General features: G+C 41.6%; 1 protein-coding gene across 2 annotated transcripts in view; it reads left to right on the plus strand.

The window, feature by feature from the left end:
• Window positions 1–23651, plus strand: part of PREX1 (phosphatidylinositol-3,4,5-trisphosphate dependent Rac exchange factor 1) — a 148913-nt gene that overhangs the window by 42051 nt on the left and 83211 nt on the right. For both annotated transcript variants that reach the window (XM_052683632.1, XM_052683631.1), the window contains exon 2: window positions 23510–23581. In XM_052683632.1, the coding sequence (XP_052539592.1) occupies window positions 23510–23581 (72 nt within the window). The remainder of the gene's footprint in view (window positions 1–23509; window positions 23582–23651) is intronic.

Here is a 23651-nt window from a genome sequence, read left to right on the forward strand (position 1 = left end):
GGCTTCATTGTGATGTTGCTGCATTTCTGTAGTTACATTTACAACATGAAGCTTAGAGATGTGAACTTCAGGAGTAAAGAACATTACACAATCTGAACAGAACGTTATACAATCAAAACTAATGCTGACCACAGGCTCCATCTTGAGGGCCAAGTCTGGTGGCAGTTTTTGGTTATCAGGCCCTAATTGCATTCTGGTACTGCTTTTCCTTCCTGTGGAAGTGCCCTGTACCTGCTTGTTGAAAGTGTGGCTGTTCAGCCTTCACTGGGGCCTGCTTTCCTTCTGGCATTACCAGGGTAGATCTGGGTAGGTTTGTATTGTTTAGAAATCCTATTGTAAAGTTGCTGCTGGTGGCAAACGTGCAGGTTATGCTGCAAAACTTTGTTTTCTCTTTGAGTCTTTTGTTTTTTAAAAAGGCACATCTATTCAGAAATTTTATTGAAAATTTTATATTTCCATCATTCATTTCCTTCTGAGCAGAACTTTCTTATAGTGACTGCAGCTACTTCCACTGCATTCTGGAAATGATATGAAGGAAAATGCTGAAGTGTCTGTTCATTGCCTTCCATTTCTGTTGGAAGGGAAATGTCTCTGTTGAATACTATCCTTCAGCTTTTCTGCTTTTGTTAAATAATAACATCTACTATGATTAGCTTCAAGGGAAATGTTAGCAACAGGAAGTTGTGAGGCCAGTGATGAGGCTTTTCTGTGATGAATTCATACAAACATTTGCAGCTGACTCCATAATAAATATTAAATCGAGTTTTGCCCAATTTATTAAGGAGCAGAAGACCTTTGTTTTAGAAGAATCATTTTCTTGGGTGGATGCATGATCCCACGTGTAGCAGAATACTTGGATTGCAGCATGTGGCTCTGCAGCTAGATTTCCCTGCTGGAAAGCAGGACCTTAGTTTTTCCCATCACTGACTTAGTGTGGATTTGCAACATATTGAAAACCACAACTGTAGTGAATAGCCATGAAAGAGCAATAGCAGAAGTTGCAGGGTAAATGAGCTGATGACTCTGTGCTGTGTCAATAAATAAAATGTTATGCAATTATTCAGAGTAGAGCTTCTGAGTTCTTAAAATAGAAAATATTTTCACGTGTTTTCTGCACAGGGACAAATATGGAAATAATATGCTAGAAAGATACTGCTTTTAGTCCTCTATCATGTTGTGGAATTGTCAGGCTAAAGGGATCTCTATGATAACTATTCATTTTAGCAAACTGGTTTAACTTTCTATACCACAGAGCAATGTGTGTTTATTATTATTATCAATATTATTATTTCTGCCATAAAGCCCCTTTGTTGCAGAAGTCCAGGATCTGTAAGAGAATGATTGCTGTTTATATAAATTGCCTTGAGTATTGCTGGTGGAAGACTCAAAATATGTCACTATTTATTTTTCTTTCTTTTTTTTTTTTTAATGGAACTGCAGTAATTCCCCAAGAGTCAATATAATGTGCAGAGTCATTCCAGTAGCTGATATTACCTCAGAGTAAAGATACCTGCTTTTATCTCTTGTGTTCTCTGCCAAGATCACAGATAAGGTATTTCTTTCTTCCTTACGGTGCAGCGATGCAAATGCAGTTCAGTGCTGTGACATCCTGCCGCTGGCACGCCTCCTGGAGAAAACAGTATTGGGTTTGTGCTTCTAGCAGCCAGAACATTGATGGTATCTATAAGAGTGCAGGGGCTGTGTGGAATCGGGGATTTTAAGAGCATCTGCTTTACACAGAGAAGCTGTAAATCTCAGAGAGGCTTGTTGCTCCTGGTGTACGCTGTGGGTAGAGATTTAGGTTTCTTGCAGAAAATACTGCTGCTTTTCTATCCATGTAGCCAGTTCAGAAGCAATCTAAACGATGATTTACAAGAGCCAATTGTAAGTGCATGTCTCACGAAAACTGTCAAAAACATAACTTGGTGGGATACAGGAAGCAGGAAGAATAACTTGTCGCAGAATTGTCTCTGGAACATATTTGAAATAGGGAAAGAGATTCTTCAATAACTGAAGTTTTGCTTGGTGACTCTGGGCATTTAATTGTATCCTCATGCATCTCTCTGGTGTTACCTGGCATAAACATGGCCATGGTAAAAGGTCACTGTAATGAGCCTCTTACAAAAGGTGTCTTCTGCCTATTTTTTCAGTGCCTCACACAGTGGGTGGCTATACATTGTGTAATGGGAATAATTTTTTTTCTAATCTTTTAGCATAAAATTTCTTTATAGAAAAACAGTTAGAAAGTATTGTTCCTCTCTTATTCCTTTACTGCTGAAGTTGGAGAGTGTCAGTAAATGGTGTGTTCACTCAAAAGCAGGTGGTGTAGTGGACAGGCACTTTTCTGGGAGCTGCACTCTTACTTGAATGCTGGGTGAGAGTTAGCAATGAAAGTTCCCCCTAAGGAAAGCAATATCTCCCTTTATGGCTTAAGTAGGTAGCTTCTGCTGCCTGGCAGTTCAGCCATATCATTTTATATTATTTTCTCTCTAAAAGCTTTGCGTCACATCCTGAGGCTATTAAAATAGAAAGAAAAAAAAAGAGAAGCAGCAAGTTTGGCTTCAAATTATTCTTGGTGAGCTGGATATTAAGAAGGAAGAATTTAAGGATGGCCCTTTTGCAGATATAGTCTGTGATTGTGTTTTTAGATGTTTCTGTGGTGTATGCTGATGAATTTAACCTTTTCCTGGTTATGGAATGGTTTAGAACAGCCTGACTTCCACATTGTGATCAAACAGCTTTCAGAAAGGCATTGGCTTTGATAAGCTATGCCATCAAAGATCGTGGTGACTGTAACAAGTAGAAGATCCGTTATTAGGAGACGTATTTTGGTGTTCATCTTTGAGGCTATGTTAGCTCTGAGTTGTCTTTGATTTGGTTCTCCTGTTACCCGGGGAGCACGTTTACTGATTCCTGCCCAGCAGCTAAATGCTGATCTTTCATCCATTGCTAAGATGTTTTCTGTTCTTCTTGGGCCTTTGTTTTCATGTTCTCTTACTGGGTTTCTCCTGTGCCAGAAAAAATGAAAAGTAGAGGATCTTTTATTTATACCTTCTCCAAAATCTGTATCTTAAAACAGTTCTTTAAGAACACGAGTAATTGAAAACAAACTGCTACCTGGGGACTGTAAGAGCTCTGTGGTTAGAATGGCTGGAGACTAATTCTAGCTCTGCTGCTTGTCTGCAGTTTGATTTGTTAATTATCTGTGGCCTGCATTTCACTGCAAGTTTCCGTTTTCAGTTGTTGACCTCACACAGCCAGTACCCAATTTCACAGGTGGTCACTGTTATGTGTTCCAAGTCAGTAAGAATCAGGATAAGGACTTGTTCTTGTGTTCTTTCCTGTACTTGTTCATAGAGCAGCTGCTCGACTGCTTGACACTGCTTGACAAGGTAGGTACAGTTTGTCTGAGTCCATATAGCATTTACGTTGTCACAGTGAGGATGCACAGATAAATTATGATACTTCCATGTTACGAATGAGGAAACTCAAATGGAGAAGTGACTTAATGCAGGTTATGTCAGAGAATAGGTGGCAACAGTTACAGCTGGGATTTAAATTGAAGCACTGCTAGTTTGTAGTTCTGTGTTCAACAATACTATAAACAGACTGTGATGGGAGAACAACAAAAATTAAGCCTTGATGCTGAAAGACAATGATGTTCTAATCGATGCCAGGATATTTTTCACTGAACAATCCTGTGTATTCTGGCAGGGAGTAATTCCCTTCTTTTGGGCCACTCATATTGATTTAGAAGCTCAAGTCTCTAGAAACAATACACAAGGAACACAAAGGGTAAGAATAAGCAGGACTCTCAGGAGAAGCAAATGAAGGAAAAAAATCTATTGGTGCTTCCTGTGCAATTCTTTACCCAAACAAAAGTCTTAGTTAACTGAAGAGATGTTAGAGGAAGTCACAATGTATTCATGTTTATGTACTTGTTAAAACAGAAAACACAAGGCATGATATAAGCTGTGGATAACTTGGTTTCTACAAAATCTAAATACTTTTTAAGCAGTTGTAAGTTGTATTGGTGGTCTGACATTGAAGCCATGTTCCTGGTGTCTTAGTGACGAGGAGCTCCCATTGCATGTGGCTTCCTGAGAAAGAAGCAAAAGGTGAGCCTTCACCATGAAATGGGATCCAAAAGCAAAGAACGCAGACACCAAAGGACAGAGAAGAGAGCATATGGATCCTGCCAGGCTTTAAAGCTAGGAGCGTACCTTGGAGTGATGTGAGTTAAAAGGGACAGGAAGTGAAGTGTCCCTGCTGTCTCAGAACAGCCCTTGGACTGACCACATGGAGCCAGTGCTGCTCGTCCCCATCCAGCCTGGGAAGAGGCTGGCACACCAGGAGAGCAACTTCCTTCTGATAGAGAAGGAATGCACGTGCTCTCCTCTTGTCACCAAACTGCAGTAACCATCCTATCACATACTGTAACCCAAAAGCTTCATAGCTGTGTTAATCAAAGAGCAAGAAAAAGAAACAATGGAGCATAGAAATCATGGCATAGGGTGTGCTAACATTCCTGAGCAATGCTCATATTGCCATCACAACTTATTTATCATGTCAAACAGCATTTAATTCTGGTTTAGGCTGGAATTAATGATTTCTGGGGAAGTATTTAGGCATGGACTACATTTTAATTGAGAGCTCTCTGAAATCATTCCATTGAGATGTTGTTGGGTTGTTGGCCAGTGCTGTTTTTTTGCCAGGGCAGTATGTGAAACTTTGCAGGGAAAAGCTGCCCTTCGAGTCACCTCCCTCATTTCTTTATAGCTCTGCATCTCTCCTTCACCAGTATTCTCTATTGTTCTCTCAGCTGTGCCTGGAAAAGGCTGAAGGAAAGAAGTTTGAATTCTGGGAAGGAAATTGTCACCCGTGCTGTGCCTCCTTTTAACAAGACGTTTCTGATAATTGTGACTTCCAAGTGAAACACATATATCACAAAAACCTACTGTTCTCATCAGAATAGCTTAGTGTCTAAACCGTGTCTTTGTCTGTGCCTGGCTGTACTGTTATTTCTTACTTTGTTATCCAGTTTTCATCAAATTTCCTCCTAAAATTACCTGAAAATACTTAATTTCTGCTTATTTTAGTATAATCCATTTTCTATTAATTTTACAGAAGGGTATGAAATATTCTATTTTGTGTAGAGGTGGCTGGAACTACACCATTCCTTCTTTGCAAATTAAGGGTGATTTATGACGCTTTTGCAGGAAAGATAACAAAACCAAATGCGCTGAAAACAGATTTCTCTGTAATAACCCATAGGTATTTTGTAGCTTCAGAGTTCGGATCCCAAAAGCGAATTCTTTGAGTGAAATTGAAATGTTTATTGAATAAAATGCTTACAAAATAAAAAAATGTCAGCATCGCCCATGATGAAGAAACACATTTTGTAGAAATTGCTGTCCTTAATTTAGAGAGTGAAGCTTAATAGTATTGTTGAGTCATAAAATTTTCAGTGTTATTTAACTGAAAGCAATGGATTCAGAAGGGCATAATGAGAAGGCTTAGTAAGTATGGGGCTGTAATTAAATGTCTAGCTTCTGAGCAGTCATTGCCATTATCTTCCTAGCTAATGCATAAAGTGCCAGGAGCACTACAGTATATAGGAGGACCTTGGACCTGGGATCGTGGGTTACATCTCAGAAGATTTCTGGCATCCCTGTGTGCATGGATCATACTTTTAAGAGTTCTGCCCTAAAAACAAAGTTTGCTTTGTGACAGTTCCTCTGTAATTAGAAGCATTGCTGGTAGCTCCAGGCAAGCGATAAGCTAAAGCTGAGGTATCAGCCTGCTTCTGCATCCAGCAAATTGACAAGGCATCAGGAATGATGCGATGAAAGCTATGTAAATCAGCACTATGATAATGAGCCAGAAATCCCATCAGTAGGAAAGGAGCTGCCACCTTTAAGGCTGAGGTCAACACTTCGTAATCCTTTAGAATTATTCCAATTTAATCAACGGATGCATTTAAAACAGAGATTGATTCTTCATTACTGGAGCCAAGGAGAGAAGAGCAACAGATTAATTTAGAGTCAATGCAGACAGCAAGCGCAGTGTAGTTCATGTTGGCTGAAGTGTCCGAGGTTGTGCAACTTAATTGACTCTAAGTATCTTTCCATCTGACAAGTGCTATGTATTTTGGTGATACCTCCACATGAACAAATGGCCTTTCAGACTTGTGTTCTTATGTTGCTGCCATTCAGACACACCACAGTTAGAAGAAAACATTCATCAGAACAAGGAGAGAAAGGAAACCACAGGGGAGAAGAGAGGAGGGAAGGGCAGGAAAACAATTCCTAAGAACATCTTGAGATCTCTCTAATCTGTACATTACAACTGAGCCTTGTTTTTCTGTTACTGGAGAGAAATTCCCATGTAGGAAGTTGTACGCTGCTCTTGGTATTTGTAGTGCTGGAGGTCTGCAGCACAATGGCTGTGGTGCAGTGCTGGCATGCTGGCTTTGTTTGAAGAAGAGGGCCTGCTTTTGTTCAGCATGGTGGGTGACGTCTACTTGTCTTTCTTAGAAGAAGTTCTCTCATTTTGTTAGTGTTAAGCAGAAGTAAGCTATGTTCTTGTCAACCAGTTTGCTTATTTGTAGCTCACACAGAGTTGAGGGATGGATACTTGCTGATGATTCCCCCAGATCACCTGCACAACCCTCAGTGCCATTTGCCACTGAGTGGTCATGCATTGCTTTACAGCAGTCTCTTCTGAGTAAAGAGGCTCTGTTCAGTTTCTTTATTTAGCAAGCAGTTACAAAATGCTTTGCTTTTACTGTTTACTTCTCCAGTTACTAGAATTCATAGAAGAAGAAGTATAGAGACTTTTGTGGATAATTGCATCCTGCCCTACATTGCTTTTTCAGAGCAAGATGTCAAACTAGCAAGGCTTAAGATTCTAATCTGGAGAGATTTAGGCATCCCTGTGTAAGTCTGAGTACAGGCAGCAGCCCTTTCCCACTGCGGTGTCCTGCATGGCTATGAGGATTGCACTGCTGGTGAGAAAAAAAGGTAAAGGGAATAACAGACACCTTGCCACGTATATAAAAAGGTTGTAATGCTGACCTCTTACAGGTGCCACCCAAATCTAGAGGCATCTGTGTCATGATCACATTCTCTCTCACATCTGAGATCTTACATGGGCACCTACCTAAGATGGGGTGCATTGCCAGCTGTGGGGCCTTTTCATAAGACACAAGGACCATATGTCCTCCTGAAGGAGGCTCTGGTTTCTTGGAAGAATAACTAAAATCAATACAAAGATTTTCTGTGACATCACATGCTTGTTATTTCCTGCTGTTGATTCTCAGTGTTTTGCATGGGTGGCTGGCAGCAAGAACAAACCTTTGCTCTTCAGCATGCCTGTTGTGCTGTCAGGGCTGATCTGCATTTTGATCACCAGAGTTTAATTTTGTTTTTTCAAGGTTCAGTTAAGTGCCCTGAAGGTTTTCTGTTTTGTCATTTTGCTTTCAATTTTCCTATCTTGGAGGCAAGCTGGGAATATTCTCTTTCTGGCTGAGCTCCCCTTCCCAAACATCCAGCACAAGCTAAGCCTTAAGCCACACCAAAGCCACAGTTTTGCTCTGGTTCAAAACCATTGCTAAGCAAATCAGAAGGTACACCTGTGCAATCCTTTTGCAGAGGTTTGCAAAAGTTCTGGGTTCCCTAACAAAACCACGCTAAGGTGCCCTAGTGTGGCAACTGGGGCTTCCAACAGTTTGTCTTGCGTGCACTGGGTTAGAACAGGACGGATGTGTTGGGTCTGGCTGTGTGCCCTTCAGCTCCATGAAAGTCAGGCCCCGCTTCTTGCTTACATGTACTTGCCACTCAATTAACACTTCTCATGCACATGCCAGCAGGGTGTTAGCCACAGGATGTCACAGTGAACCCCTGATCTCTGTTTTTCACTTCACAGTGGAAATGTGTGCACAGCAGTACATCAGTGTGGCAGGCTCTGCAATCCCTTTGGGTTTGCTGTGGGCTGAATGGTCAGCTCTTCTCTGCTGGGCTATGCCCAGCCTTCAAAGACAGGATGCAAATCTGAACTCCCATTTAGATGAAGCACAGCAGCCCTGTCTGCATTGTTTCTCTCCCCAGCTGAATTTAACCAAGTTAGTATGTTCTGGTGCAAGACTGGTGCTATCAAAGAGTATGTTTAAGAATGAGCAAAGCAAACTATGGGTGCAGCAGCTTCAACTGCTTTAATTTTGTATACTGTGCCTACTCACATCAGCACGAGTGCTCAGGTGAGTGTGTGATGATGCATTTCAGGAAGCGGAGGTGGCTGCAACAGCATTACTTAATTTTTGCATGGTTGTCATTTGGCTGTTTGAGCAACCTCAGCTGTCTGCAATCAGGCTGCAGATGGCCAGTTGCATGAGCAGCAATGCAGAGGAGTTGGGTGTAATTGGCTGTGGCATTGAGCCTTTATTTCCATCTTGTATTACTGCTTTAATAGCTGAGCTGGAGAAAACTACAGAGAGCTTTCACTGATGAAAATAGATGGGAGGAGGAAGATGGGCTCTTTCCAGGTCAGGGAAGAATGATTCCCTGAGTATGGAGAGCAGGCAAACCCACCTGGGCAGCAGCAGAGTGGAAGGGCTGCTTTAACTTCCCTCTTTGCTTTATAAGCCATCTGTAGTGCATTAAACACAGTTTCTTAACTCCAAGTTTTTAATAAAGGATGCTCTGTTGAGATTATAGTTGATGGACCATCCAGAATTCTATTCTTGGGATTTTCACTGCTCAAAGTGGATAAAAGAAAGTCTCTAGAAAAATGATTGCTTTTTGTTCAGCTCTGTAAGCTTTTGGGGTAATTTTTAGGAACGCGTATTCTAAAAAATCTGTTTTTTGTTTTATCTCTATTATATTTTCTATGGGGATGGCCAATACTTCAAAAACCAAGTGTGTAAATGCAATTTTGTAAGCACATTTTGCCTTGAAGCACTTTTTAATGCAGTTGTTGTGCACAGATATGTAAATTGACGTGTTCCCCTCCCCCCCTTGTGAACAGTCAGCTATTTAGGGAAAGTAACTGTGTGAAAATATACCCACAAATGGAGCCTATTTGCAATCCAGGACCTCACATTCATTTTGTGTAAGTAAAATTGATCACTGTTTTAATACAAAATGGAGTTAAAACAGACATTTATTTAATTGGCAGAACTTGAAAGCCTAGCTTTATTTACACAGGGAATTCCGAGCATCTGAATAGATGCACCACAAGTCACTGGCAATCTGAGACTGTTTCTTTTATTAAATTCTGGGGTGTTTTTCCACTCTAAATATTTTATTACAAATAAAAGCCCTGCTATGTGTGAGCACACAGTAACTGGCAATCAGCTGGCTTCACAGATGCGGTTGGGCCTACTTGCAAAGGCTAAATTCAGTCCAGTGTGTAAACGTGGTGGATGAAGTGTTAAGTAAGCTATTTGCTTTGGCCCAACGCATGATGCGGAGAGGAGCTGGGCTTTGGCAGACTGTTTAGAGGTTTGTTTTTTGGGCTGGTAGAGATGGGCCATTGGGGAAGCAGTGCCAGCAGTGTCTGAGGTGCCTGCCGATGGGCTTGGATGCAACACTCCTGCCCTGACAGACAGGCTAAGTGGCAGGGGAATGGCTCCAAAGGGAGCTCCTTGTGTGAGTTTCTTGGCTAGACAGTAGGTGCTACTATTCAGCCTTCAATGAAAAGGTATCTGAGGGGAAAATATTCGGGAGCAGAAAATGGCAGCTGTAATGAATGGGCTGCTAAATGCCCTGGCCGTGTACTGGCATGCAGGTGGTATGTCAGTGTATTAGCAGGGACAGAGCTTCTGCCTGGAGGGGTCAGTGGGGCAAAGCCACGCACAATTCCAGCCCCTCTAACTCTGCAGGTACAAACTGTCTGCACTGGAAATAATTGCTCTAAAAACTTTCCTGAAGCCTCTGCCTGTTGAAGCCCTAAGCTGTGACTAATTGTAGTGCATGGATAAAACCTGTGGCATTAGTGAGAGAAGTGGAGGTGGCAGAAACAAAGCTGGATTGGTCTTGGAAAGGTGTGCTGGGGAGATCTTCCATTTAATAAGCGTTGACTGCTCTACGAATCCAATCAACGTAACTTGGTTGATTTCATGTGAAGGGAGCTCAAATTTTAGCTGTTTTTCATTCAAAAACATCAGGGTACTTTGAGCAAACTGTTTTGATCACAAAAATTGGTAGAACTAAAACACTATCAACTCATTGTAAGTTTTCTTATCTATTTGCACCTCTGTGAAGAAAGAACAAATGCATACTACAGCTCTGCTTTTAGCTTTGCTCTTGATGCACATAAATTAGCAACACAACTGCCAGCCCTGCTCAGCACAGCACACAGTACTGATGTGTGAGATCTGATAGTGAAGTGCAGAGCTTTGTAAAGCAGCCATTCCCACGTGTCCAGGCAGTACCAGTACATCTCCATGGACATGCAGACCCTGGGCAGAGGCCACAGCAGCAAAGGGAGAGCAGTTTGCTGGCTGGAACCATTCAGCCCAGGGTGTGTGCTAGCAAACCTCTCTTTCTCTCAACTTCCCCTTTGTGTTTAAAATATAATGGTCTAATTCTTTGCTATGATTCAGAGGAAGCTGGGGTTTGAGTCTGTGTGATACGGTTGTGTTCTGCAAAAACGTGTGCAGAGAAGAAATGCTGCAATGAGAGGGAGCTTTCCTTTTGTCTGTCAAAACAAAATCAATGTTCATTAAGGGAACTCAGCTCTTTGGCTGGCACAGGGCAGTAGGACAGGAGATATTTTTAGACAGTGCTCTTGTCTGGCTCTTTGAGCTGGCAAGATGATGCAGTTTGCCTGCGAAGGAATGGGGCAGCTTACTGCTAAGTGCTGGATGTGATGCAGAGAGTGGGGCTGGCTATGCACCACTAGCTGCTGCTTTGGTTTTGTTTGTTGTTTTTTTTTTTGAACAACCCAAATATTTCCAGTTGGTAAAACTGGGCAGGAAACATACTATGAACTGGTTTCCTTTGGGGGCTTCTGAGGTGTTCTGTGGACAGAGGGCAGTTCCAGACCACTGTGTGGTGTTGTCAGGGTGAGCTTGAGCTTCTCTGTGGAGTTCAGGGATGCAGTTCTAATTGTGGAAGTGGGGGAGGGGGAGAGGAATAAACCAAACAACAACACCAGAAACCAAGCCCTGTAAATAACAATGTCTGTCTCCAGGGAGGTTTCTTGTTTGGTTAAAATTTTGGCATCAAGTTTCATGAGGATTTTGCTCTGAATACTCATCCGTTTCAGTCTTTGACTGCTTTATTCCAGTGTAGGAAAGATGGCTGGGAAATACCATGGCAGCTGTGCTCAGATGGTGCACGCTTTAAAAACAGTGCAGACATCATTGAATTGGGCTCAGTTAGGAAAACTAGCTCAGATCAGCTACTGCACTTTAAGCAAGCAGCTCTTCATCAGCTAAACTGTTTGTTCCTGCTCAGTGCCAGCAATGAAAAATGTGCTTGTGAGGTTAATTTTTCTAATTCCTCTTTTAGCCAAACTATGAGAGGGGCTCTTTTCTTTTTTCTCTTTTTTTGGTGTGTAAATAATTGCAAATATGTCAAGGCACATTTTGCAAGGTGCAGCTGTGTGTGCAATCGGCTTTAACTGGAGGTGGTGTGTGAGCAGTGACCAAGGGCAAAGCACGTGCACAGTGGCAGCCCTGAAGCCAGGTTCTTTTCTTTGCTATAGCTGGAAGTTCAGATGCACTGTGTTGCTTGATTAAATCAAGTATTTAAATATTTACTGTCATGTTGCCTTGATATGGAAATAGCCTCACCTGAGGTGAAGGTATGGTGCAGCTGCAGTGGTAAAACCCCCTTGTTTGTTGGAAAGATGAGTGAAGAAGCCTGAGCTCTTGGAGAGAAAAAGTAGTTCTCCAAGTGCAAGGTAGTTCTTGTAAGCTTATTTCCTATGCTTCCATGTAGAGGTGTGAGTGATCTGATCAGAGACCAGGGAACCAAAGCTTCCTTCCCACACGGCTTCTGGGGGCTGCCTTGAATAAGTTGCACTGTTCCCTGCTCCTTTTCGCTCCTCCACAAAGTGAGGATGAGAATTCTTTTCTTATGAAGTAGCTTACTGAAGTCAGTATTTGTGAAAGCTCCCACTGTGCATACTCATCCATGGACTTTACTGGCTTCGAGTATCTGTCAGTGGCTTGATTATCACATACACTGATTATCACACGTAGGCTCTTTACTGATAAAACACCTCTTACTGATCCTGTGTCAGAATGAGATCAACTATTAAAAGGTTATAAAGATAAAAAGGTAACTGCAGCATGACAAGATGAACAGGGAGAAGTGGCAGGAGGCATAACATAATGATTTAGTGCAATTCGGCGCTGCAGTCATCAGTGAAACAAGACAGCACTCAAGCTGACCTTAAAAAACATTGTTCGAATATCAGAAACAGTCTGCCTTCAGCATGGAGGGCTCAATTTGGGCTAACTTGTCCTACTGAGAAGCTTCACGGACTGCTTTCAGTACCAAAGCTATTATTAGGATCTATATTTCAGTGCAAATATATTCCAAAGCTAGTGACAGGCCTTGCTGTGCTAGTAAGAGCAACTCTGTGCTGGGATGGGGACCAAGGGAGCATGCCACAGGGACCAGCAGCTCACAAAATAAATACTAAAAAGCAAATAAACTAGAAATACTTCACTGAACATCAGAAATTTTCTGTCTGCTGTTTGACTTGGCCTGAGTTATTCCCTGAATGATATTGTTAACCCTTTCACTCTTGTTGACAGCATTAGTCTTCAGTGAATTATGGAATTGTAATACAGACAAAAATTCACTGTGCAGTCAAAATGTAGAAGTGTACATCTCTGTAAATAGCTGCTCTTTTCCCAGAAGACATATAGCATGGCATAATCAGTAGTTTGTATAAAGACAAATTAGAGACTTCACTTTTGCTCATTTTAGAGGGGTGACGTGTGCCAATCTTGTGGCCTTTGCTTGGGAAAGTCAAAAACCAATATCAATGTTCTTCAGAACTGTTCTCCTTTCCATTTACCTGTAGGTTAATTATTTAAGCTTGCACTCCAACAGACAGCTTTATGAGGTGAGGAGTTCACAGCAAGGAAGACTTGTCGTGCTGCTCGCTTCTTGAGAGCTCCCCAAGCACATGAAGCTTTATCTTACGTGTCCTGGTGAGAGGGGGAGTAAGCTGATGAAATATCAGCCAGCCTTGTCTTTAGCAGCAAAGGCTTGGGGCGGTAGGATTTCCCTCGGCTTACTGCCCCACGCAGTCACACACCCTTCCTCTGCTGGGGTTCTGCTCCTTTTCACCAAATCATGTGAAGTTCTTGGGAACCTTTGAAAGGCTATGGAGAAACAGCCCCTCATAGGCTCCAGTGAGGAGAATCCGTGAACGTCACGGTCTTTCTGGAGTCTGTTCTCTCTGCAGAAAGCTGCTTTCCTCATTGTCACAACACAGGCACTTATGCAAATTTCTCCCAGCAGGAAATCTCAGGCGCTGAAGGCCAGGAATGCTAATGTTGTGTGCTGCACCGGAGCCCCAGTTGCTGGTCATGAAGGAGCAAAAGTTCCCGAAGTGTTTACAGCCCTGGCTCGGGAGCCAGCACTGACACTGCTTCACAGTCAGACACCCAGACAGGCTTCTAAATGAGAAATACAATCTTTGAAACCTTAACACCTGCATGGAGACTGTCACGTGCAGCCAATACTGCCAGTACACCTGATTCTAAGAAATGAAGATTCTTTTGCTAGGATTTCTGGCATTGTAATGTTTTCTAGAAAACGAGTATTGGAACTGACCAAAGCTGTTGTCAATTCCTAAACTGTTCTTCTGGTGTAGGCACCTACATGATTCAGTGCTTCCCATTTTACTTCAGTATAAGGTTTGGCTAATAGGAGACCTGTGAACACATAAACATTCCTGGCAAATATTCCTGAGCACCTCAGTAAAGTGAAACATGTGGTTTGGAGACTTCGATTCTTTAATAGCTCCGAAGATTACCAGTTAACAAGGTACAACTCTGTTTGGTCACCTTGTACTCCTATTTTTATTTTTTATTTTTATTTTATTTTATTTTATTTTTATTTTTTAATTAAGACTCAAGTTAGAGAAATGATGCTGTAATTCTTCAGTGCACCACTGAGAACAGCGAAGTATTTGCATCTGGAGCTTGATTTGACACACAGCCCAGTAATAACCCAGCATTAAGTGTAAGTCACAGTGCACAAAGACTGTCATGTTGGTTCAGCTTGTGTACACATGAACTCAGATCAGAATGACATCTCCTTGAGAAGATACCCAGAGAAGAAATCTTAATACTTCCAAAATTCCAAAGACTGATGCTAAACTGACTTAGGAGAATGTAACAGTATGTATCAGCCAGATGTAGGCAACATGTTCCTAGTGAAGTAGCCTGTATTGCAACCAAAAAAATCCATGGATTTTAACAATACCAGATCTCATCTTAAAACTTCCAACTTTGCCCATTAAGTACTTAATGTATTAAGACACCGTGACTGAAAAGAGAGAGAGCAGAAAAGGGACAGAATGATCTGACATTGAAGTCCTTTATCTTAGATCAGAAGCTTGAAATATTAACTGGAGAAGCTCCACTCTTTGCTATAACGTGCAGTGTTTGCACTTTGTTGGTGACATGGATGTTTCTGGTCACTCTGGTGATTTTATACACCTCTTGGAATTGGAGTGGCTGTGTGGAGGCTAAAGCTTGACTAAATGTCCCCTGATACTGATCAGCCTTTGTATTTGGAGACATTGGTAGTTGAGAACTGGCTACAGACAGCAGGCTTTTTTCAGTCCTGAACACAGTGAATCCCAGTTATTTGGGTCAAATTCTGAAGTTTGTATACAGTATTTATGTGGTCCCAAAGCAAACTTCTGTTAAGGTGAAGGCTAAGCAAATGCAGACTTGTCAAGATTTGTTCCTCAAAGTAAAAGAGAAATGAAATAAAACACACTATTCAAATATACTGAAAGCTTTTTGAAGGATTCCACAGTGCAGTCAGATGCTGAAAATAATTTCACAATTGTATAACAGTGAGAAAGATGTGAAGAGGCCAAGAAAAGGGCGAATATTTCAAAGGCTTAAGAGAGTTAGGCACATATCTTTCATAAGCTCCATTGAAAATCCAAACAAATAATTTCTGATGACATTAAAAAGGGACTGCAGTCAGACAGGGATACCCACAGAAGCTCTTACTTAGGGGAGTGTGCAGTGAAGAACATTTGTTGTTGATTTTTTTCTACAATGAGTCTTTTAAAAGGTTTAGTAGTTGTGTTGGAGAGGAGGGAGAGCACGAAGATGTGTAGGAAGGAGACAGGGCATAAGCAATACAAAAAATGAGCAGAAATGTGTCCTGAAGGATTTCAGATGTGGGAAATGTGGGTTGTGCTGGACCCTGAACGTTCAGGCCTGCCTGAGGATGCAAATATTAGTGACCAGCGGGGAGGAGGGGTTGTGGAGGTCAGCGAGACGGTAGAGGAGAGACAATGGGCTCCTTTGCAGCACCAGCCTGCCTTTCACTTCACAAAAAAGGTTTTTGTAATTCAAATGAAAGCAAACCCTCCTTAAGAAAGGGATCTCTCTCTGGAGTGAGAAACACTGCAACATATTTCACTCTCACTTCCCTTTTGGTTTCACCTTCCTTCATCAGTTAATGCATGAATGAATTCAGGCTGACTTTTTTGTGTTGCTGCAGCATTCAGGTATAAACATCAGTATGCCAGCAATACAGATGCGGTTAAGGGGGTTTTTTTTGGAGCTAAGTTTTTTTTTTTTTTTCTGGGAAGTGCTGTTAGTGCTCTCGTGATGAGTCCCAGAATACTACCGTGCTGAGAATGCCTGAGCACATTAATTTTGCATGTATTAACTCTCAGTGCAACCCCAGTGTTCTAATGTTCCATGCTGAGACACACTCACTGCCCTGGAACTTTGTATTTGCAGATACTGTGAGACTGTTATAGGCAAGGAGGGTGGTCTGATCCCAACTTGTCACCCAGGCCATCTTGATGGGAAGAGAAGGCATTTCTGGAGGGTCATTCAGCCTTTCTTCTCAGACACCACTGCTGGAGTGCAGCGACTCATCCTCTGGAGCTGCCTGCCCCTTGTTTTCTGTTGCAGAGACAGAGCCTGAGGCACTAACTTAAGGTTGGCTACAGCTTCCAGGTGGATGCAGTTGGATGAGGTGAACTCTAGACACAGCAGTGTGATGACAGAAACTGTCTTGTAATGGCCTCTTGTGCAGAGGGTCACAGAATGTCTGACTCCATTGAGTGAAACTCTGAGTGCTGTGCAGTGCCAGTATTTTGCAGTGGTTGTTCCTTAACTTGGACATTATGGACAGTAAAACTCTTGATGGCAAGACAGATATAAGATAAATTAGCCAAGTTGTAACTGTATGGGCCTTAATGCAAGATTGGTTAAGGGCAAATCAGTTGGGAACTATCTCAGGCATAGTTTACATTAGCAGGGGCCCCTACTCTTACGTAGTATATAAAGAAATAATCTGGTTTGTTTATTCAAGTGTCTTAGTCATACATACACTTCCATGATTTTAAGCAGCTGAGTTTCTGAATGCTTCCCCATACTTCATTTGGTGTTTGTCAGGATTCACTATATGTCAGACCACGGAAGTTAGGAAGAAGAACTTTCAAACTGCCAGCATCATTACTTTATCCACAATTATTAAGTTGTGAGCATTGTCATGTGTATAGCTGTATTTACTGCTTACATGTCTACACCATTTACAGATATCTGTTGAAAGCATGTTTTAGGTAAAAGCATCTGTCTCGATGTTACATCTGGGCTTTGCAGTGTAATCTGCAGTTGTTGTGATGGTTTTCACAGGCTCCTCTGAGAAGGGGAGCCTAATTTGCACGTGATCATGCAGTCTTTCTCAGGAAGAGATGATTCATGCTGCAGCATCCATGGATTTGTGTGTGAAATTGTTGTTGTAAATGACAGCACGTGAATAAAAAGTCATAGAAGAACATGTGGGTGTGGGGCATAGAGTTGTGAAATATGAAGATGGAAGACATTGCCCTCAGGAATATAGGAGTAAGAGTTACACACAGACCTTCATATTTGCTTTCCAAAGATAATTTAAGGAATATCCCAGGGTGTAGGTGATCAGTGTAAGTAGTTCATCTCATTTGACATCTAACGTAGCTTATGCAAGGGTGGCAACTTTTGGAAAGAAGTGTGAGTAGAGTAGAGTCCGTTTGACCTTTTGTTTAGCAATAAGCAATGGTGCAACCTGACGGCAAACTGTTTGCAGAGAATGCATTTGATATTCTGTAATGTGCATGACTTCTTTTATTTCATTTTTTTTCTTGAAATCTTTTTGGTTAGTTAATAGTTTAGTTCCTCTTCAAGGGACAGATCAAAATATAAACATGTACCAATAAGCTTTGAGGCTTTAAAGCCAATTTGATGCACAGGAAATCTGAAATTAGGGCAATAGAGGATATTTCTGATGCTATTTCCTCTTATTAAACACCTCTGCCTATGAGGCAAGTCCTTGTTCAGCTGTTTTCTGACTACTAAATTTGGCTGCAGATCTGAGCTCTTTGCAGGATTGCTCTCTCACAGCTGTGGCTCTTTATTGTTTCATAAGGTTCTAAAGAAAAACGTCCTCCATAAGTGAAATACCATTTACAAGAATTTCCTTACAATGCACTCATCTGGTGTTTAATTTATTTATTCCTTAAGTTATTTATTCCAGAAACTAATAACCTAAATTGTATTTTTATAGAAGTCTTAATACAGCAGCCAGTAATTGAGCAATGAGTGAATCCCAGATTGCCAATTTACAGTGTAAGAAGTATAGCAATTTTCTCTTTAAAAGTAATGGATTCGTTTCAGTCTTGCTCCACTTTACTTGAATAATAGCAGCGATGCCAAAGAAGTTCCAGCTGACTTAAGCTGTTCTAACTGAAACTTTACTACAGAAAAACCTGAATCAGACCTAGCATTCTACATAGGTGTGCAGGCTTTTGTCCAGGAAGGGAAGAGATTCAAAAGCTCACTGAGTTTATACCAAAATGACCAGTCATTAAAACCCATCTGTCAGTAGATTTGGGTTAATAGCATGCACTGCTGCATGGTGCCCTGAGGAAAGCAGACTTGAAGTGGGTCTACCTGCAATTGGAACGACTCGATGATTTGATAACTCAAAGCTGTACATCTGCCTTCAGTAGTTACAACATTCTTACATTATTTTAGACTTAATTTGTTATGGAAATGCATGCTTAGTTGCTCTGGGTTGTAAGAAAGATTTATGCTGTATAAATAGCCCTGCACTGTCATTGTTAGATTTCTTTGAGACTATTTACTGCATTGTCTTTCAGACTTCAGTGCAGGGGAGAGCTGCAGTTCACGTGTGGGATGCAGGATGTTTCCTGTCATTTGTGCTGCACTTTAGCCTATAAATTGCATATCTGGTAGAAAGCTAAAGAACGTGATCAGGATGACAGGGTTCAAAGCTAACAATTGAGTAGCATGAGCAAGGATGCACCTGCTCTTAGAATACAAACTTCAGCAAATACTCACTTTGCATCGCTGGGCTATTTCAGTAGAGCTGTGTTCCTGCAAGACTGTCATGTGGCTTTGCTAACGACAAAAGAATTTTTTGGTATATAGGTGGTGCTGCAGTGGTGTCAAAAACATATCTAACAGCCCACATATTTATTCAGGTAATTTTTTAAAAAAGAATTACACTTTCAAGTTGCTCTTTGAGTCTTTCTAGCAGATTTTACTTTGTATTTTCAGAGATGGATTAAGGTATATGTGCTATACTGTGGTTGCATGATGAAGATGCTAACAGTGATCAGATGGGGACATTCATTGCTTACCTCACCTCCTCAGTTTTTCTACTGTGATCTTGTTTTCTTGGAATCAAAATATCAGCATTTGCAAGGAGTTTTAAGCAGCTGTGGCACAAATGCAAGGCAATTTGGTTGTTTTAACGCTGAATATACAAGGGACATATGGAGCCCTGTGTTATTCCCTTCTGACTGTTACAAAATTGTCCATCGCTTGTCTCCCAAGGGCGATGTGAAATTGCAGTCACCTGTTCAGCAAACAGATTTCACAGGACTGTGCTTTCAGCTCTTGCTCCTTATAGATACGGTATCCAGTTGCCTCAGCATTGCTTATTTCTGTTCTCCCTTTCATTTCCCTTTGGGCTATGCACAGTTTGCCTGCTTTGCTATTTAATGAGAAATCTCTTGGTATTTCTGAACATTTGAGGAAGTGTCTATTAAACACGAACCTTAGGAAGGGGTTGGGCAAACTCTCATTGCCTCATGCCCAGGATTAGCCATGTGTTATGTTAGTTCTAGGAGTCCACCTTCAACAAAAGCTGTTTGAAAAGCATCTAAGAGAAATCCCAGCTGATGAAGTGTGCTTTGTGTGAGAGCAAGTCACAATTAGCAGTCTCTTCCCTTAAATTGTGCTTCTTGTTTTCATGGTTCAGAGATGCAGCAAAGACATTCCAAGCAGTGAGATTTCACTACAACTATGGATTTTAAGAGTAATGAACTGCAGAACAACACATTTTGGGGACATTAAAGGTATTCGTTTGGTAAAATGAAATTTTGTACCTAAATTGCTTTTTGGATTTGTAGTGTGTTTGTCTTGGTCTTTGTTGGAAGGAGATGGCTGTTTCTCCAGCCATTATGAACTTACTCAACATGATACAGTGCAGAAAGGAAGTCTTTGTCTGTGCTCATTCCAATTTGTTATAGGTTTGCTTGAGTCCTGCAAGGCATTTGTATACTGTAAGACAAAACTGGAAGCTGTGTTTCTGCATGACATGAAGAGCCCTCAGCCATGGCCTGCTGGGTCTGGAAGCAGCAGATCTCTAGGGCAACAAGTCACAGTGCACAAATAAATGTTATGTTGATGCAGCAGCAGAATTTGAAACAAAAAGAAATCCCCTGTAGGCTGTTTTCCTAATGATTAGCATGCACACAAAGAAGGTGAGACCTTCACAGAGTTTTGTCAGGATAACAAAAATCTAGCAGTCTGTTTTCCCATTTTTACCCTACATTATGCAGTGACCTGTTTTTGCTTTGGACCCATTGGCTCTACCAGTCCTCCTCCCTTTACTGATGTGGAAGCAGCAGTTTGCCTTGCAGCTTGGGTTGCTCAGAGACCTGGGGCTGGCCCAGTGGGAGCACAGCAAAGCACTAAAAATGGCAAGAGAGCAAAATCAGCAACTGTGACCATAAGAAAGATGTCAAATTTTTATCTGCCATCCTTTTACCAGTGAAACGCTCACCTTATATCAATCATGGCCAGCATACAAAGGGAGCAGTCTGCTTTTGTTACTTATTAATTTCTCTCCAGCTCCTCAGTAAGGTTGTAACCATCTGATATGTGAGTTTTGTTTTGGCATAAAGTGTATCATTAGTTGCTGTCCTTTGCAGGATCCATGCTACTTTGTACATGTAGGAAACTAACAGCATGACAGAGTTCTATGAATTGCACAGGAAAGATGCTCCTGGTCATCTTGCTGTATCCTAGGAACTATTGGAGGGCTGTGACAACCATTGCTAAGAAAGCTGACCGCTATGCTTCCACATATCCACTGAGGTTACCATGTCCACTTTTGCAGAGATCAAAGGTGTTACAGATTAGGGGAGAATTATACTGAAAGTTCCTTGTGGCAAAGGTCTAGGGCTGACTCTGTTGCATTCATGTATGAGTTGTCCAGAATGTGAAGAGGTTAGAGGAGATGGAACAAATGGCGTTTGCCTCTGTGACAATTCAGATATCTGGAAAAGCTCTTACTCCTTCAGCTATTTACTCTTCAACGACACAGTATGTTCTGGAATATAAATAAGATACGTACATGGCATGTTTACAACATGCTTCTCTCACTCTTTCTCTACTTTCCCCACCTTTGTTGTGCCTTGCCCCAAATATCAGTCCGATTTTTGCAGATGAATCAATTGGTTTGGTGGACAATCACTGCTCCCTGTAGCTGTGTTTCTTGAGGGGTTGCCTACTACTTGTGTGGTGGGGCTTAGAGCCTGTGTCACTGGGTGAACAAAGAGGTGGCACTGGTACAGATGAGCTTGGAGCATAGTAAAGCTGGTAGCACAAAAATAACCTGGTTTGGAAAACAGTGACCTAAATGTCTGAACAATGTCTCTGGGAAAAGGGCTGCTTTTTCTGAGCTAGAAGCAGTTTGGAAGAAAAGCAGTGTTGTCATGTGAACAGGGTATGCAACACTGGCTCTATGGGCTGCTGTTTGATGGGCTGTATTTATCATGCTTTTAATATGAAAGACTGTTTTGCAAAAGATTGTGTTTGCAGATGAAAAGGTATTGAACACTGGGGAACAAACAGTTCTGCATCCGCTAAGTCCAGAGCTTTAGGACCTGTGTTTTGGAAAGCATACTGCTAAGTTTCCAGGACCAACCTCACTTGGAGCTGTCCTTTATTAGTGGAGAGACTGCTGCTTGTGCACAAACCAGAGGCTGCAGGAGGTGTGACCAGCTATCTGTAGAGTTGCTGGTCCCTTTTCCTGTTACGTATTTCATCCTTACTATTCTCTCCCTGCTTCTGTGCCTTTTTCTCTTTTCTTCTCCCCTCTTGTTTTCTCCATTTCTCATGCTCCAGTAAATGATCTTTTCAGACAAGCATCACAGAAAGGCTGGTTTTTAGATTAACACAAACTCAGCTTCTTATATTGACTGGCCTGAAACAGCTAATGTGATTTGCACTTCTGTTTAGCAAATTTCTATTATTAGACTGAACACACCGAGACTAATATGCAGGTAAATATGTCACCAGTGGAGCTACTAATTGGGTAGATTAATTAGTCATTCCAATTGGATTTGTTGTCTCCAAACAGACAAGATTAAAGCAAGGAACGGTCTCTGACTGGCTTATCTTTTGTGGATAAACGACTTCAATATGACACGCTACCTTGTATAAGTCAGATGTCTGGTTATTAGTGCCTGGATATCACACTCAGCAGTGAAGTGGGAGGGCAGCTCCTCCTGTCAGTCCTTCTGCCATTAGTCATTATGCCGAATACTTCATCTCAGACAGGTCCCTGACTTCTGCCAAGATCCTGGGCAAGGTGGATGGGCTGCTTTTCATAAAATGGCTGTTCTGCCACTGAGACACGTGTCCTGTGCCTTCAGTGCAGGAATCTGTTCTTCACATGTCTCAATCCAAGCAGCCTCCTCCATGCTCTCCATATCTAACTGCAGTCTAGCTGCAGATCCCCTTCCTGCTTAGTGATACAAGAGGAGGAATGTTCTTGTGGTCCTTGACATCTGTTCACAAGAAGCAGATTGAGAACCTAGGGTTCAAAACAAATGCAGAGTCTGTGTGCCTCTTATTTCAATTTCTTTCTTTTCTTTTATTTTTATTGATGTCTATCCCATAAAGACTGAGCAGGTGGAATGAAAAAAAAAGCTGCCTTTTTTCTTTAAAGAGAAGTGAGGTGGGCACTGATCGGGAGTGGTTCAACTTTTTAAAAAGACTTCTATTATCAAACTGAAACAAAGTTACTTTGTACTATAAACACAGAGAATGGACCCATTTCCCCTGTGTCTCAGGTGGCTAAGAAAAGTTCCTTCCCTCTTTGTCATTGGTGCTCCCCAGGGCTCACCTCTGTGTGGGAGGCAACATAAAAACCACTAAGAAGGACTGAGGAAAGCCTCTCCCGTTCTGTGTAGGGTTGGTGTTTGTTGGAGCAGATTCTGTCTGCAGTGGTTTCCTTTCATTATCACCTGCAGGTATTTGCATCTCTCTTTGCTGACTTCTGTGGAAGGCAAAATTCCCTGCTTTCATGTCAGAAAAGCCTTTTAGCCCGTGGTTGCTGAGGAAAGGGGAAACCTGACCTAGATGAAGAGTTCCAGCATTGTTTCACCTGTTTTTAAGCAGATAAAGTACAGCAAACAGGACAACGTGTCCCATGCACTGTCTGGAGAATTTCATTTCCCTTCCCTAAGTATTGAGTCTGTTGAAATTGTCCATAATTTTAATCTGTAGCTCTGACATGTATCAGCTTCAGCACCAGGAATGTCCTTTTGTTGCTTTTTTTGGTTGTTGTTCTTGTTTTTAAATTATTTGCAGTCTGTTTCACTGCCTTCTGTCTTGATGTGCAGCAGGCACTCTGCCTCTCAAAGTCAAAACAGCTGCATCTCAGAAAGAGGGGAAGCTTCCAGAGAAAAAAAAAAGAACAATCAGAGCCTTGCTGTGGTCTACTGGTAGCAACAGATAATTAAGTCTAAAAATTTCAGCAGAAGGAAGACATTTATTGCCAGGCAAAACCCAACAGTGTTTTAGGAAATGCCGTTTCTGCCATCTTGAAGGCAGCTCTGAGTCTAAGAACTGAGTGATTGATATGTGGTTATATTCTTTCAGTCTTAAAGATAATCAGGCACACTGTGTTGTTGGAAAGAAAGAGGATACAAAAAAGTGAAATCAAACTCTATGAAGACATTTGAACATTTTTTTTCTCTGCAGGCATTTCTTCATCGGATCCGCCAGAACGCTGTGGACAAAGCTGAGAAGTACATAACAGAGGAGAATGTTAAGGTATTTCTTCCATCTTCCTCATCCTTTAATCCATAATGAAAGGCTAGATTAAGGGATGTGGATATCAAAT

This window comes from Tympanuchus pallidicinctus, unplaced genomic scaffold (genome assembly GCF_026119805.1).
Source record: "Tympanuchus pallidicinctus isolate F22 unplaced genomic scaffold, pur_lepc_1.0 scaffold20, whole genome shotgun sequence".
NCBI lineage: Eukaryota > Metazoa > Chordata > Aves > Galliformes > Phasianidae > Tympanuchus > Tympanuchus pallidicinctus.